General features: G+C 36.4%; 1 protein-coding gene, 1 long non-coding RNA gene and 1 pseudogene across 17 annotated transcripts; 1 reads left to right on the forward strand and 2 right to left on the reverse strand.

Moving 5' to 3' along the window:
- Nucleotides 1-5: 5 nt before the first annotated feature.
- On the reverse strand, nt 6-401 carry LOC147919231 (uncharacterized). The gene has a single exon (XM_087503901.1). The coding sequence runs from the start codon at nt 399-401 to the stop codon at nt 6-8; it is 396 nt and encodes a 131-aa protein (XP_087360027.1).
- Nucleotides 402-3,029: 2,628 nt separating this feature from the next.
- LOC147919232 (agamous-like MADS-box protein AGL90 pseudogene) lies at nt 3,030-4,267 on the forward strand (annotated as a pseudogene). The gene has a single exon (XR_015592941.1). The product of XR_015592941.1 is annotated as an agamous-like MADS-box protein AGL90 pseudogene (transcript).
- A 5,843-nt stretch (nt 4,268-10,110) lies between these two features.
- LOC147919233 (uncharacterized) lies at nt 10,111-12,480 on the reverse strand. Of its 15 annotated transcripts, none has more exons than XR_015592966.1 (9): nt 11,999-12,480; nt 11,708-11,776; nt 11,567-11,608; nt 11,399-11,483; nt 11,156-11,223; nt 11,014-11,084; nt 10,837-10,910; nt 10,614-10,752; nt 10,111-10,524 (listed from the first exon to the last, which is right to left on the reverse strand). It is a non-coding gene; the product is annotated as an uncharacterized LOC147919233 (long non-coding RNA). The 15 variants fall into 15 exon arrangements; XR_015592959.1 differs by having other exon boundaries at nt 10,602-10,752; nt 11,336-11,483; nt 11,999-12,479; XR_015592973.1 differs by having other exon boundaries at nt 10,602-10,752; nt 11,014-11,068; nt 11,403-11,483; nt 11,999-12,477.
- Between the last annotated feature and the right edge of the window lie 787 nt (nt 12,481-13,267).

The raw sequence follows: 13,267 nt of genomic DNA on the forward strand, positions 1-13,267 counted from the left end.
CCTCTTTACACATCAATCATAGCTCCTGCGGTTCTTAGAAATGGGCGTCCCAAGATGAGCGGGTCCTTTGGTTCTTCATACATTTCTAATTCAACAAAGTCAGTTGGAATCTCAAAATTCTCTACCATGACAGGTAAGTCTTCAAGCAGTCCTACCGGGGTTCTAACTGACCTATCCGCAAGAACAAGGGAGATTCTACACTCTTTGTAGCGAGTGAAACCTAATCTTTTGGCAACCGAGAGAGGCATCAAGCTCACACTAGCCCCAAGATCACATAAACAATGGCTAAAAGATAAAGGTCCCAATGAACAAGGAAGAGTGAAACTACCAGGATCATCAAGCTTCTTTGCTACTATCTTGTTTTGAATGATAGCACTACACTCATGGGTTAATATAATCATTCCTTGAGGAACTTGTCGTATGATGGGTTCAGCAAGAATGCATCAATGAGTGGCATTGTAATAGCAACATCTTTCATTTGTGCATCAAACATAGCTCTATACTTGTCCACTTGTTGTTTCTTAAACCGACCAGGAAATGACAATCTTGGCTCATAAGGTGGAGGCACAAATAGAGTCTCTTTGGCAGCCATTTGACTCTTCTTGGAAACTCCATCAATGATCTTGTCCTGCTTAGGATCCTCCACCACTTTACTCTTTCCTTTGTCAACCACAACCTCTTCAGCTTCTATGTCTTTACCATAATCTTGCTCTATCAACTCATCTTCAACTTCAATCTCAACCACAACCTCCCCTTCTTTAGGTTCAATGTCCCTATTGAGCTATTGAGTTGACAACTTCTTATCACTTCTCAGTGTTATTGAAACGACCTAACCCTTTTTCTAATATTAATAACTAATAATCTAGTGATCTCATAGTCACTAACATCCTAACCCCAATCAAACAACAGCGGATAACATAAACGATACCATTAAACCAATGAATTAACCAATAACCAAATATCCAACATTAATTCCATAACAAATAAACCAACAAACCAATCTAACATAAAACAAAGAACCAACAATCTTAGACAACTTTCTAAGGATTCAACTCTAGCAACCTACAGAAGCCAAACAACAACCAATCGAGCCACTAGAACATCCTCCTCTTCATTGCCTTGATTCCAGGATCACACTTTGCCTTTACCTGCACCACAAACACAAATTGAGATGCTAGAGTATTGTCATAAACACTCAGTGATGCAATCCTCCCATCTATTGGGCTACACACACAAGCAACTGAGATTCCAATGTCAAACAATTATCAAACAAACATAACAAACCAGGGAAACAAGTATCATCTGCTCGCTGAAAAGGGAGGTGTCGACCGATACCAGCCAAGTGTCGATTGACAGGGGCTATTGGTGTCGACCGACACTACCCCTCAGTGTCGATCAATACTGCTCCATGGTGTCAATCGACACTAACTCCGCAGATGCGATCTGATCAAAGCCAAGAGTCGAATCTCGCTCCTCTTCACCTCCTATATGTCCATAACTTGACCAAAAGTCAGATGAAACCGTAAGAACCCTATAGCAATCATAACAAGCAAGACAAAGGTAATCTCAGGCTTAGATCAGCCATGGTCATGCACTCACCTCTTTTGTAGAAAGTTTCTGACCCAAACTGACGAATCCAACACCCAAGCAACCTTATATTACGTCTCAAGCCCTGGATCTTCACTCCCACAGAAAGATCTCCAAGGAAAAGCACCAAAACTCCAAAATCTCCCAAGAACGCTCTCTTGCTCTCTGTTTCTCTCTGAAAAAGGGAAACAACACTGAAACCACGACCTAGGTCGACTTTCCACTTAAATAACCCCATTTTAAGGTTTCACTTAAATCAAACCAAACCAAATCGACAATTTAAATCAATATGGTCGAACCAAAAATTGATGGTGTCGATCGACACTTCCTTTGGTGTCGATCGACACCCATCCCCAAAACCAACAAATAGATAAGATTTTAAAATTAAACAGAATTATTCTACTGAACAAAACCAGGGCCGACCCATAAATTACCTCTTAATCGATGAATCCCAAAAAAAATTTCAAAAAATCCGAAACTTCGCTGTCCACCAACAAACTTCACAGTCGACCCAGGAACTTTCAAGTGGACTCTTCCTTTTCTTCCCCACTTCCGTTGTTTATTACATCCTTTTACTCTTCGCCAACATCTTTTAGAATTCGCCTCGCTCCATTGTTATTGTCGATTTGATACCTATCAACAAGTTCGTTCTTTAGTTCCCAAATCATACCACAACATAATCGTCATAATTTATTGAACATAACATCTTCTTAAATTAATTCTACCAGAATTGTTGACAAAAGCCACTTGAATCACTACTCCGGTTCAAACGACACAAACGACTCCTTGGTTTCTATTGTTGTTTAGGGTTTAATGTTTCATTGTGTTTTTATTATTAATTATTTTTTCCATTTATAAATGAAAATGACACTTTTGTAGTTACGAAATTAATACATGGTTTAAAGTCTTTTTACAACAAATTAGTACTATTCTAGTAAGTAACACTTTATATGTGCTAGTCTAGTAATAAACCAAAATATATGCACTACTTTAGTAATTCTTTCAAAATGAAATATTTTCAAACCTGCTATATTACTTCTAATAATAAGCTAATAAAAAGTATTTTTAAATAAAAATAGCTGGCATAACGCCTCTAAAGGTATTATATCTAATATATTTTTTTCTATATTTCAAATTTTATTCACAAAAGTATTCTTATATTACTAACCGCACGTTCTAGATATGTTCTTTCTTTTTTTGGACAAAATTCTTCCAAATTTAACAATCTATGAACAAATTAAGCTAGATAAAATTAGTTTTAATAATAAAAATAACTTATATGTATATATATATTATATTAAGTAATAAGCTAATGATAATGCACCAACTACACACAGAAATATAAGGATCTATATATAGATAAACACATAGTAAATTGATAAAAGATTTATTGCCTCTAATTTGGACTTAGTGATAAGAAACCTAATGAATAGGGAAACCCTTTCGTTGCTATATAAACAGTCTTTGTGCCAACAAACTAGACAAACCATACAAAATAAAAGAAAAAAGATAATGAGGAAATTGAAATTATCTTTGATAGCCAATGAGAGATCAAGAAAAAAAACATTCATGAAGAGGAAGAAAGGGATAACGAAGAAACTTCACGAGTTGACAACTCTTTGTGGTGTCCAAGCTTGTGGGGTCATCTACAGTCCGTATATGTCGGTACCAGAGGTTTGGCCATCAAAGGAAGGTGCACAAGAGGTGGCAATGAAGTTTATGGAGATGCCGATGGAAACAAGAAACAAAAAGATGATGGATCAAGAAACGTATTTGCGGGAGCAGATTACCAAAATCAAAGAGCAAGTAGACAAGCTGGCTGTTGAGAATCGGGAGTTACAAGTTAAACGATTTATGTTTGATTGTCTTGAAGGAAAGATGTCGGAGTATCATTATGGTGCAAGTGACCTTCACGATTTGCATCGCTATATTGATCAATATATCAATCAGCTTACTCAAAGGATGCAAATTCATTTAGAAAATGGTGAGTCTTCTTCTTTATCTCCTCTTCCTATTGGAGTTGCGGATATAGATCCTTCTGCTGTTGCAGATTTTGCTGTTGGTGTGAATACAGCCGCGGTAAGTGCTGCTAGAGAGTTTTGTGCTCATATTCCATACCAAAATATGAATATGAATCAAAATCTGCAAGAACCGGTTCAATATCATACTTCGCATGATTTTTATGGTCATATTCAAGGAGTCTACAATAACATGACTTGGAATCATGATTTGAATTTTCATTTAAATCATAACATGAATTTGAATGTAGATCTGAATTCCAATCAGTATCTGAATCAAGAAAACTCATTTAATGATATGATGTTGGCACAAAATGTGGGTTATGATGGAGGACATGCTAGAATTCCTTTGATAGATGGAAACCACTACAACTATCACCAACAACCAACTGGTGATCTTGCCATCACCAATCACATGCCTTCCATCACCTCCTCTACCACCTCTACTACCAGTGTTTATGCTTCATACATTAACAATAATCTTTAATTAAAAGAAGCATATTTTTACTGTAGTTTTCAGTTGTCTGAATTTATGAGTTTTATTTTCTTCATTTCAGAAAAAAATATTTAATGTTGTCTTTATTTTTATTCTTTTTTCAGTTAATTGTTGTTGGCTAAGGGTTCTACCTGAATGCATTTATCTTATTTTGATTATTAAGAAATGTATTTGTGCATCATAGCATATCAATTTTAGTTTTATTGAAGAAGTTTAGTTTTTTCGAAATAAAATAATTAGTTTTTTTGAAATATAATAAAACAATTAATCAGGTACAACCAAAGATGTGGGCAAATTAACTAGAGTTTGTTTTTTCACAAAATAACTTATTCTTATCATCATATTTGCCACCCAAAAATGTGGGCAATTTTTATTTTTATTTTGTGAAGTAGTATGTTTAATCACCATCAAAATTAGTTTGACTTTTCAGAAAACGATGATATTTAGTGCTAAAATTCAAAAAATAAAGAGCATGTTAAGTACCCACATTCGTAGACACATTTCAGTGACCAAAATATCTATTACATTTTTGTGGTTTATTCATTATAGTTCCTTTAAGTCTGGTACTAAATTCAGGATAATGATTCAATGAAACTACCAGACGCGTTTTAAAAATAATAGAATTAAATACTCTATTATATTTAATTACACCCAAAAATAAACCAACAACAAACCAATATGCATAGCGGAAGGAAGATATACCAAACCAATTCTAATTTATTATGAATATAATATCCATTATAACCAATAAAAATCAGTAAACTAAGACCATCTCCACTAAAGAACTTGTATTCTCCACTATAAAAGTCCTAGTTCTGACGCAAGAAACAAAAAATTATAGTAGATCTTACGAAGAAGAAAAGAAACTCTAATTATAACAGTATGGCGTAAGCTTGTGACGTTCTGCAAGTATCTCAGAAAGATACTTGCCAACAGAAAAATTGCAAATGATCCAAATCAGTATGACCTTGAGCATACAAGAATACATGAAGTTCCACTCCTTTTCACTTAGCAATCACGTTGATAAGCGTATGTAAGAAAATGTCAGATCTTAAGCAGAGTGGAGTATTTATAGCTTCACGAAGTCAACCATCACAAAACGAAGAAAAAAGCTGATTCTATAAGATATTGAGGCACTAACAATCCATTACCCAATCGAGGCTAGACAAACAGGGTTCCTAGATTTAGATAAATGTTTTAAAATTATAAGCATAAGAATTTTTATAGAATCCAGTACACAATTGCAGTAGTTTGAGCTAAAATAAAGAGCTTAATTTGCAGTGGTGGGTAGATAGCAACTCATATTTGAAGATCCAAATCAGTAGTACAGAGATAGAACAAAAAAAAGAAAACAAGTCAACAACAACACGAAGAAGAATAAGAAAAAAAAAAATATTTAGGTGACTGAGAAGGGTGCAGAGTGAGATGGTGATTGATTTAAATTACTTATCTTGCTCAACGGGGAAAGAAGGCTGTGATCGGAGACCACCACCATAGAAGTTAGGTGACTGAGAAGCCGACGGAGACACAGTAAAAGGCGTCGATACGTAACGAATCTCCCTCCACCAGTAACACCAACACCTCTGCCTCCACCACCACCACCACCAAGTGAAGTCATCATCATCAGCACCACCACGACGGTTGTTACCAGGAGAATTAAACAACTGAATAGAGATAGAAAAGAACAGAGCTGGGCGTAGATCGAGGAAGTGCAGTGGCGGCGGAAAGCCGGAAAAATCAATCATTCAAGGTGAACTAATTGATTTTTATGGAATTTAGGTGTGAATCGCCGGTTACGTCGAGAGGGAATCGCGAAAAAGGAAAGAAGAAAATGAAAAAAAAAAGTTGTATTTTTTATTTATTTATTATCTAACTAAATATGGGTTGCTTCCGTTGCTATCTTCAGAAACGATTCTACGAGAAATAGGTTATATTTTAAGGTTTTTGATTTATTTTTGAACAACAAAAGTATAAAGTAACTTCCAAACTAGGTTCCAATAATAATAACAATCCAACAACATACAAATTAGACCCTAGATAATTCTGCTCTTTATCGCTATGATTTCACGGCACACATTATCTGCACCATATAGACAATGAGATGCGTGAGTATTACCAGAAAAATTTTATGAGGTGATCCTTCCATCTACAAACTATACACACAATCAATCGGAATAACAACCATAAATAAAACATAAACAAATAAGCCAATAAGCAGAACATCTAAAAACAAATTCATCATCTGTAACGCCCGAACCGTGCTATGGTTGGACAAGCCAACAAACAGCTACGAGCCACTACGATTGAAACTTTATCAAGGTGGTCCGGTCAAGGTTTGGAAGTGTAACGCCCGCAAACCAAAATCCCGGTTTTGGGTGTGCATTGGTTGATGCAAGGTACTTTTTTGTGGGACAGCTTGAGTTAAACGTATGTGTTGCTGCGTTTTGGGTTTTGGAAAACCCTAAGGTCGGCTATAAAAGGAGAATACTCGACATTTTAGAGAGTTTTACCCACTTTTTTTGTTCCAGAGAAAAAAATAAAGAGAAAAAAACATTTTTGAGAGTTCTCTATGATTTTAAGGAGATTTCTAGCCAGTTCTTGTGAGATCTGTCAATGGGAGTGGCGATCTGAAGCTGAATACGTGAGAGGAGCTTGTTAGGAGAGTATTTTCGTGGGTATTAGAATCATATTCGTCATTGCGTGCATGACCATGGATGATCTAAGCGATTAGATTTGTGTTTTTATGTGATTTTGGGTATTGAATGCTTATGTGCTCCTATGTGAGTGTTTATTGTGAGTATTGTGGCCTTTGGAGGTTGGTTTCGGCATCATAGAGCCGAGAGGGGACGGAGGAGATCGTGTGCAGTGATGTGTTGCATGATTGCATTGCATCGATAGACGAAATTATAGATTTGACGGCAAAGCGAGGAATTGCATCGGTCGATGCAAGGAGTCCATCGGTCGATGCAAGGACGTTGCATCAGTCGATGTAAGGAGTGCGTCGGTCGACGTAAGTGCGCAGAGTCAAAGCGTGTGTCCAGAGTTTTCTGGTTTGCTTGTTTCTTTCTGTATTGATTGTGTTTATCTTTTCGCTTGTGTGTATAGCCCAGTAGATGGGAGGATTGCCTTATTATAATACTCACACATCTCATTTGTGTTTTTGGTGCAGTTAAAGGAAAAGTGTGATCGTGGAATTACAGCGATGAAGAGGAGGATGTTCTAGTGGCTCGATGATGTGTTGTCTGGCTTCTGTTAGGCTGCTAGATTCGAGTCGTTAGAATGTTTCTAGGTTGTTGGTTTAATGTTTAATGACTTTGTTGGATGGTTTATTACTATTTGTGATGAATTGATAATTGGTTTATTGGTTATTGGGTTAATGGTATCGTTTTATGTTATTTGTTGTTGTTTGATTTGGGTTAGGTATTTAGTGAGTACGGGATCATTAGTTTAATAAGGTATTAAAAATAAAAAAAATGGGTTGGATCGTTTCAGTTTGGTATCAGAGCCCTTACGGTTATAGGTACGGTTCACTGTGTTTTTGTTGTTGATGTTTGGATTTGCATGTCTTTGATTGATTATGTGAGTTGGTCGATTATGTGTGGCATGGATTCCTAGAACATCCTCTACGAGCCTTCAATGAGATTTCACGGTAAGTTGTGTTCTGTGTATGGTTTTCGATTTTTTTTTTAGCCTCCTGTTCATGGTAGTGTAGTAGTTAGAGGTGGTGCTGTCACTTGTCGTGGATGAGGACGTGGTCGTGGACGAAATCGTGGATGCATACGTGGTCATGGTAGGGGCAGAGGCCTAGTTGTTAGTGCCACCGTGGACCAGAGTGTGATAGTCGAGGGCGTCGACGAGTCGTAGGAATTCCAGGAGGGGTCCACAACCTGGCAGACGATGCTCACTTGTGGTGGAGGTCGATGGCTGCCAGGAGGGTGCAGAGTGAGATGGCTTGGGTTGATTTCGTGGAGGAGTTCAACCGCTAGTATTTCCCTCGAGAAGCACTAGACCATATGGAGGTGAAGCTTCTGCAATTGTCTTAGGGGACTCGGTCGGTTCGTGAGCTTAATGTGAAATTCAGTCGACTTGTGGTATATGGGGGCGAGAAATGGAGTATGAGGAGTCTTAGGTCAGGAGGTTCATGTCGGCGCTTCAAAATGATTTGAGGGTACATTTTGGAGGGCGGAGTTGGTTAAGACCTCAGCTGAGATCAAGGAGAACATCCGTGCACATGTCGTGACGGTCAGTCCAACGGTTCAGCCAAGAAGGGATAATCATCATGGAGGTTCTGGCAAGGGCTGCAAGATTGTGCAGGGAACCAAGAGCAAGTGGGAGGCTATGCAGAGGCCAAGGGGTGTGGGATGCTTTGGGTGCGGTAGCTTGGATCACAAGATGGCGAGCTGTCCACAGAGGAGTGGCCCAACGGCAGCTTGAGTGTGTTTTCACTGCAGGGAGTCTGGGCATATCAAGGCCAAGTATCCCAAGTTGCACCAGATGGCGGTGGCAACAGCGCAGCATGGAGTGTAGCCAGGAGTGATGGAGTGTAGCCAGGAGTGCAGCCGATGGCACAAATCAAGCAGGCGCCGCGGGTGTACTTGACCGTGGAGACCAGTGGAACCATTGTCGATGCGATCACATGTATAACTTCTGAGACTAAGACCTAGTGAATCCTAGTATTTTAGACTAAGACCTAGTGAATCCTAGTGTTAGGTTTCTTAGGACATAAGATTTGTATAGGGACCTTATTAGTGGGCAGGTTTAGGTCCCACGTCATGTTTGATTCTAGAACAACCCATTGTTTCATTACCCGTAGTGCGATGAGAGCGCCAATATCAGAGGAGATCCCGTAGAGTGAGCGGGAGGTGAGTGATGTGTGTGGTTTTTCACTCCAAATCTTTTACCTTAAAAAGACCATAAGACGGCTGAAAGTGCACAACTAATCGGTAGTAGTATTTAAGGATCAATCCTACACAGAGAGAGTTGTTGTCTAGAGAATCCGTCGGAAGAGAAGTAAGGCTATGATTCAATAAAAAGGGGTTTTGGTTGTCACGGTCGTAAGTAAGCAAATAACGTAAATAAAGCAAGTAAAATAAATGAGACAAGCATTGGGCATCAAGAGAAATCGCAAAGGTTTGATGATCTATCTATCTAGGAAAGTTTAGGATTAGTTTGTTTATCTAAGACTCGGACTACGAAACACGAAAGAACCATTAACTTATAGGTCACAAGCTAACCGCCTAAGATCTCTATACTCCGTTACTCAACTATCGCAGGCAACGACGCATAGATCAAATCATTTAAAACAGGTTTGATTCTAATCCATGAAGTTCCATAGGTATGTGGTATGTGCTTCCTATGACACGACACACATCTTAGCTAGGTCAAGCACATATGCAAGTTTTTAGCGACGCACACACACTTTAGATCATACTTAGTTCATGACGCTAAATTAAAGCATTAAGCAAAAACTTAGAATTAAAGTATAAAATAAACAGCATATAAATCTAACAAACCCTAAGAATTGTCACCTAAACTAAGATCAGTTTCCCCCTTTGATTATCCCTTTAAACCCAACTAGAAAACTACTCTAGGATGTTTAAGGGAATCATCAAAGCAAGGTTGAATAAATTCATAAACACACTACAAGAAATATATGTATTCTTAGCACACGAAAAAACTCTATTATATCGTTTAGATAGCGATTTCGTAAACGCTGTCTTTGCCGGTGCTATCTTAGAAGGCGTAAATACAATAGCACTTTTTCTCTATGCTATTATTTGTCACTCTATAATAGCGTCTTGTTATCGTTATATGAAAATTATTAGTAGCATTTCTTATTTGTTATATTATAATTAATAGTAGCGGAATATTTGTACTACGATTTTGTAAACACCAGCTATATATTTTTGCTATAATATATTTTGTATTCTAAATTTTATATATTTAATATATATATATATATATATATATATATATATATATATATATTAAATTTGGTCAAACAATATAAATTTAAATATATATTTTTTATAGAAAATCCATAAAACATATCAAATTTTACAAATATTAATCCAAACCAAATCTTATACAAAAACATCAACTACTCTACTCTACTTTATGAGATAAAGGAAAAGGAGAAACAAACTTCCCCTCTAGATGAAACAAAGTTTATTTTCTAAAGCTTACCGTATTTCTGAGCAATCATCTTCTAAATGCTCCTCTTCTTGCTTAATAGGTTCCCAGCTGATCTTTACCTCTTCTCCCCCGCACAATTCCACAACCATTTTCTTTCCAACAGTACACAACCGTTCTGGTTCTCTCTCCCTGTGAAACTCCGACTGGCGCTTCATTGTCGAAGACTTGTTCTTGCTGCAATTTAAGAAAGTATGACCCAAAATTTGGGAAGATATCTTCTACATCAAGCTGCAAATTTAAATCAACTCAGATGATAGGAATGAAAAAGAGAAAGAAAACCAAAAACTGTAGATAAGTTCTCAAACCAAAGAGCTAACTGTAGATAAGTTCTCAAACCAAAGTTCTAGAAGTCTTTGGTAAAAACTCAAGCTTGGTGCTTGGCTGGTGCTATTCCTTGCTATACTCACTTATCGAACTCTAGTGATCAAAACGCTAAATTCATGTTGAATCGTCGTCCTTAACAGAAATAAACAACAGTTATTAACAAATAAAGCTGCAACCCTTTATAGTACCAAAACATTAAAAGCCAAGTGAATATACCTTGTAAGCACCAGCATAAAACTCATTTCCGAGCATGTCCTAAAGCTCATCACGTAATCAGCTTCAACCTCCAACTAAACACACAAACACATGAAGAAGAAAGAAGTATTAATAGTCTAAATTTACAGATAATGATATAGCAAAGTGATATGCTTTTAGAGAGCTTAGATTGAGTACCTTCGGTGACTTTGGTGACACTGAGGAGAGCCGAGTTGAGCCTTCTTTAAGCCACCTACTACCCCAATAACCTTATGAACACATAAAAAATTAAATAGTCTGAAACTACAAGAGACTAAGCCAAATATACACTAACACGTACCATGGAGATTGTAGTTACCCCGGCATAACCAGCCATACAAGACTCAACCACAATAGCTGACACTTGATCTGAGAGAAACCCACCAAAGAAAAAGAAAAAGAAAAACAATCTTGCACATAAGTACTCAAGAATTCTGAAAAGATGAAATAACAAAGCAGTTCCAGGATTTTAAAAAGAAACCTTTCTCCATCGAGACCAAAACAGATGGAGCTAGACATTTGAAAAAAATGACCAGAGATATACCCACGTGGCAACAAAGCTATTGATGCGCTACGCCTTCCTTCACTTCTCCTTCATCATTCTTCTTCTTCTTCTTATCCTCCCTCATCTGCAATCACACCATTTCCGTTACCACAACATCATTTAAAAATTCCAGAATCAGTTTGCAAAATAGTGTTTCAGATAACTCACAAGCAGATTGATTGTATCAACTAGAATATCAACATTCCACGACTTTGGTGTGGGAAGTTCAGATGTTGAAAAGGTGGTGTTATAGGTCATACTCGGAGCTTTCAGACAAGAGAAACCAACATCATCAAAATCAAGACATACCAATTGGAGAATTCTTGAGTTTCCAAGACGAGTTAAGCAAGAGCAGGCTCATCATTCAATCACTATCAACTGAAAAAAAAAACAAAGCATTGCACTAACATAGTCAAAACAGGGGATGAGAGACGCGAAAAGGCGACTCAGTGGATCAAATCAGCATTGGCTACCGATATCAAGCAGATAAATCAAACTCGTTTTCAGCAGAATCAAAGTGAAATTCATGCTCCTACTGCGGAACAGGAAAATAAAATAAAATAAAAGGGATAACAAATGAAAGCAACTAATAAGCAGCACCTGAAAACATCAGCTTCAAGAACGTCAGAGAGGATAGGTGTGACTGTGAGAACAAAACAGAACTTGACCCATTGTTGCTTGATAGAAAAATCGATTCTTTACTCGACCAAAGTTTTCGGCTGTGCGCCCGAGAACCACACGACTTGAATCGAAGCAGATCTTTCTCGGTTTTGAGATCCCAACGTCTAATTTCGTCGATAAATCCACCGCTTAGAAAAAACTGACCTTCTCCCACGGAAACCAGTTTCCCTTCTCGATCTGGAGATACTTAAAATCCAATAATGGTTGAGACTTGAGAGCTAGGGTGAGTGAAAGAAGTGAGACGGAAGAGGGAGAAGAACAACTAAGAATTTGGGATGTAAGAAACGGATTTGGATATGGACATAGGAAGAGTTTGATTTATGGTTTGAAGGTGGAGAGACGTATCTTATTTTTGTTTAAAAAAATGAAATAATCATTTTCTATCTTTTGGATTCAACACTTAGGGCATCTCCCTATTCCCTCAAATTTAAAGTTTTATGTCCTCCAAGAGATACTTCAATATTTCATAATTTGGAGTTTTAAAACTCCAAATTCGAAGTTTCATCTTTCTTTTTTGCATTTCAATCCCTATATGTATTTCATAAATAATCTCATAAATTATGTTTTTTATCATTTTAGTCCTAAAATTTTATCACTTCAAAGTATTTGACATATATTCTTATAAATTTAATTATTACATATAAAATTAATTAAATATGTTTTAAATAAATTTAAAATATTAATATGATAAAAGTTTTAATGTATTTCTAAGAGTTATAAAATATTATATGTTTTCTTGTATTATAAAGTTATAAAATATTATATGTTTTAGAGTTATACAATATTATATGTTTTAATGTATTATCTATTATAAAATATTAAAATTAACATTTTAATGTATGTTTTAGAGTTATTTATAAAAGTTTTATGATTTTAGAGTAATTATGAATAATATAAGAACTATAATGTAAAATACTTATTTTAAAAACTTCATATATGAAGTATACTCTTAGAGAAAAATAGCTTCATACTTCATTTTTGAAGTTTGCATACTTCATTTTTAAAGTATCTCTTGGAGATGCCCTTAGGCGGAAAAACAAAAAATTTTAGCTAAATGTTACCACTTTATCAAAATTTTGGTTTGTAAACTCGATTTTAGTTTTCCGCACACTTAATTTAGGTATAGTGTTTTAAAATCGCTATTATAGAGTTTCATTTTTAAAATTTTATCAACGATAACACTTGCGA

The sequence above is a fragment of the Camelina sativa genome, chromosome 20 (genome assembly GCF_030686135.1).
Source record: "Camelina sativa cultivar CO46 ecotype springtype chromosome 20, ASM3068613v1".
Taxonomy (NCBI): Eukaryota; Viridiplantae; Streptophyta; class Magnoliopsida; order Brassicales; family Brassicaceae; genus Camelina; species Camelina sativa.

Coding starts and splice junctions, on each gene's coding strand:
- LOC147919231 (XM_087503901.1), bottom strand. CDS start 401: ATGATTATATTAACCCATGAGTGTAGTGCTATCATTCAAAACAAGATA.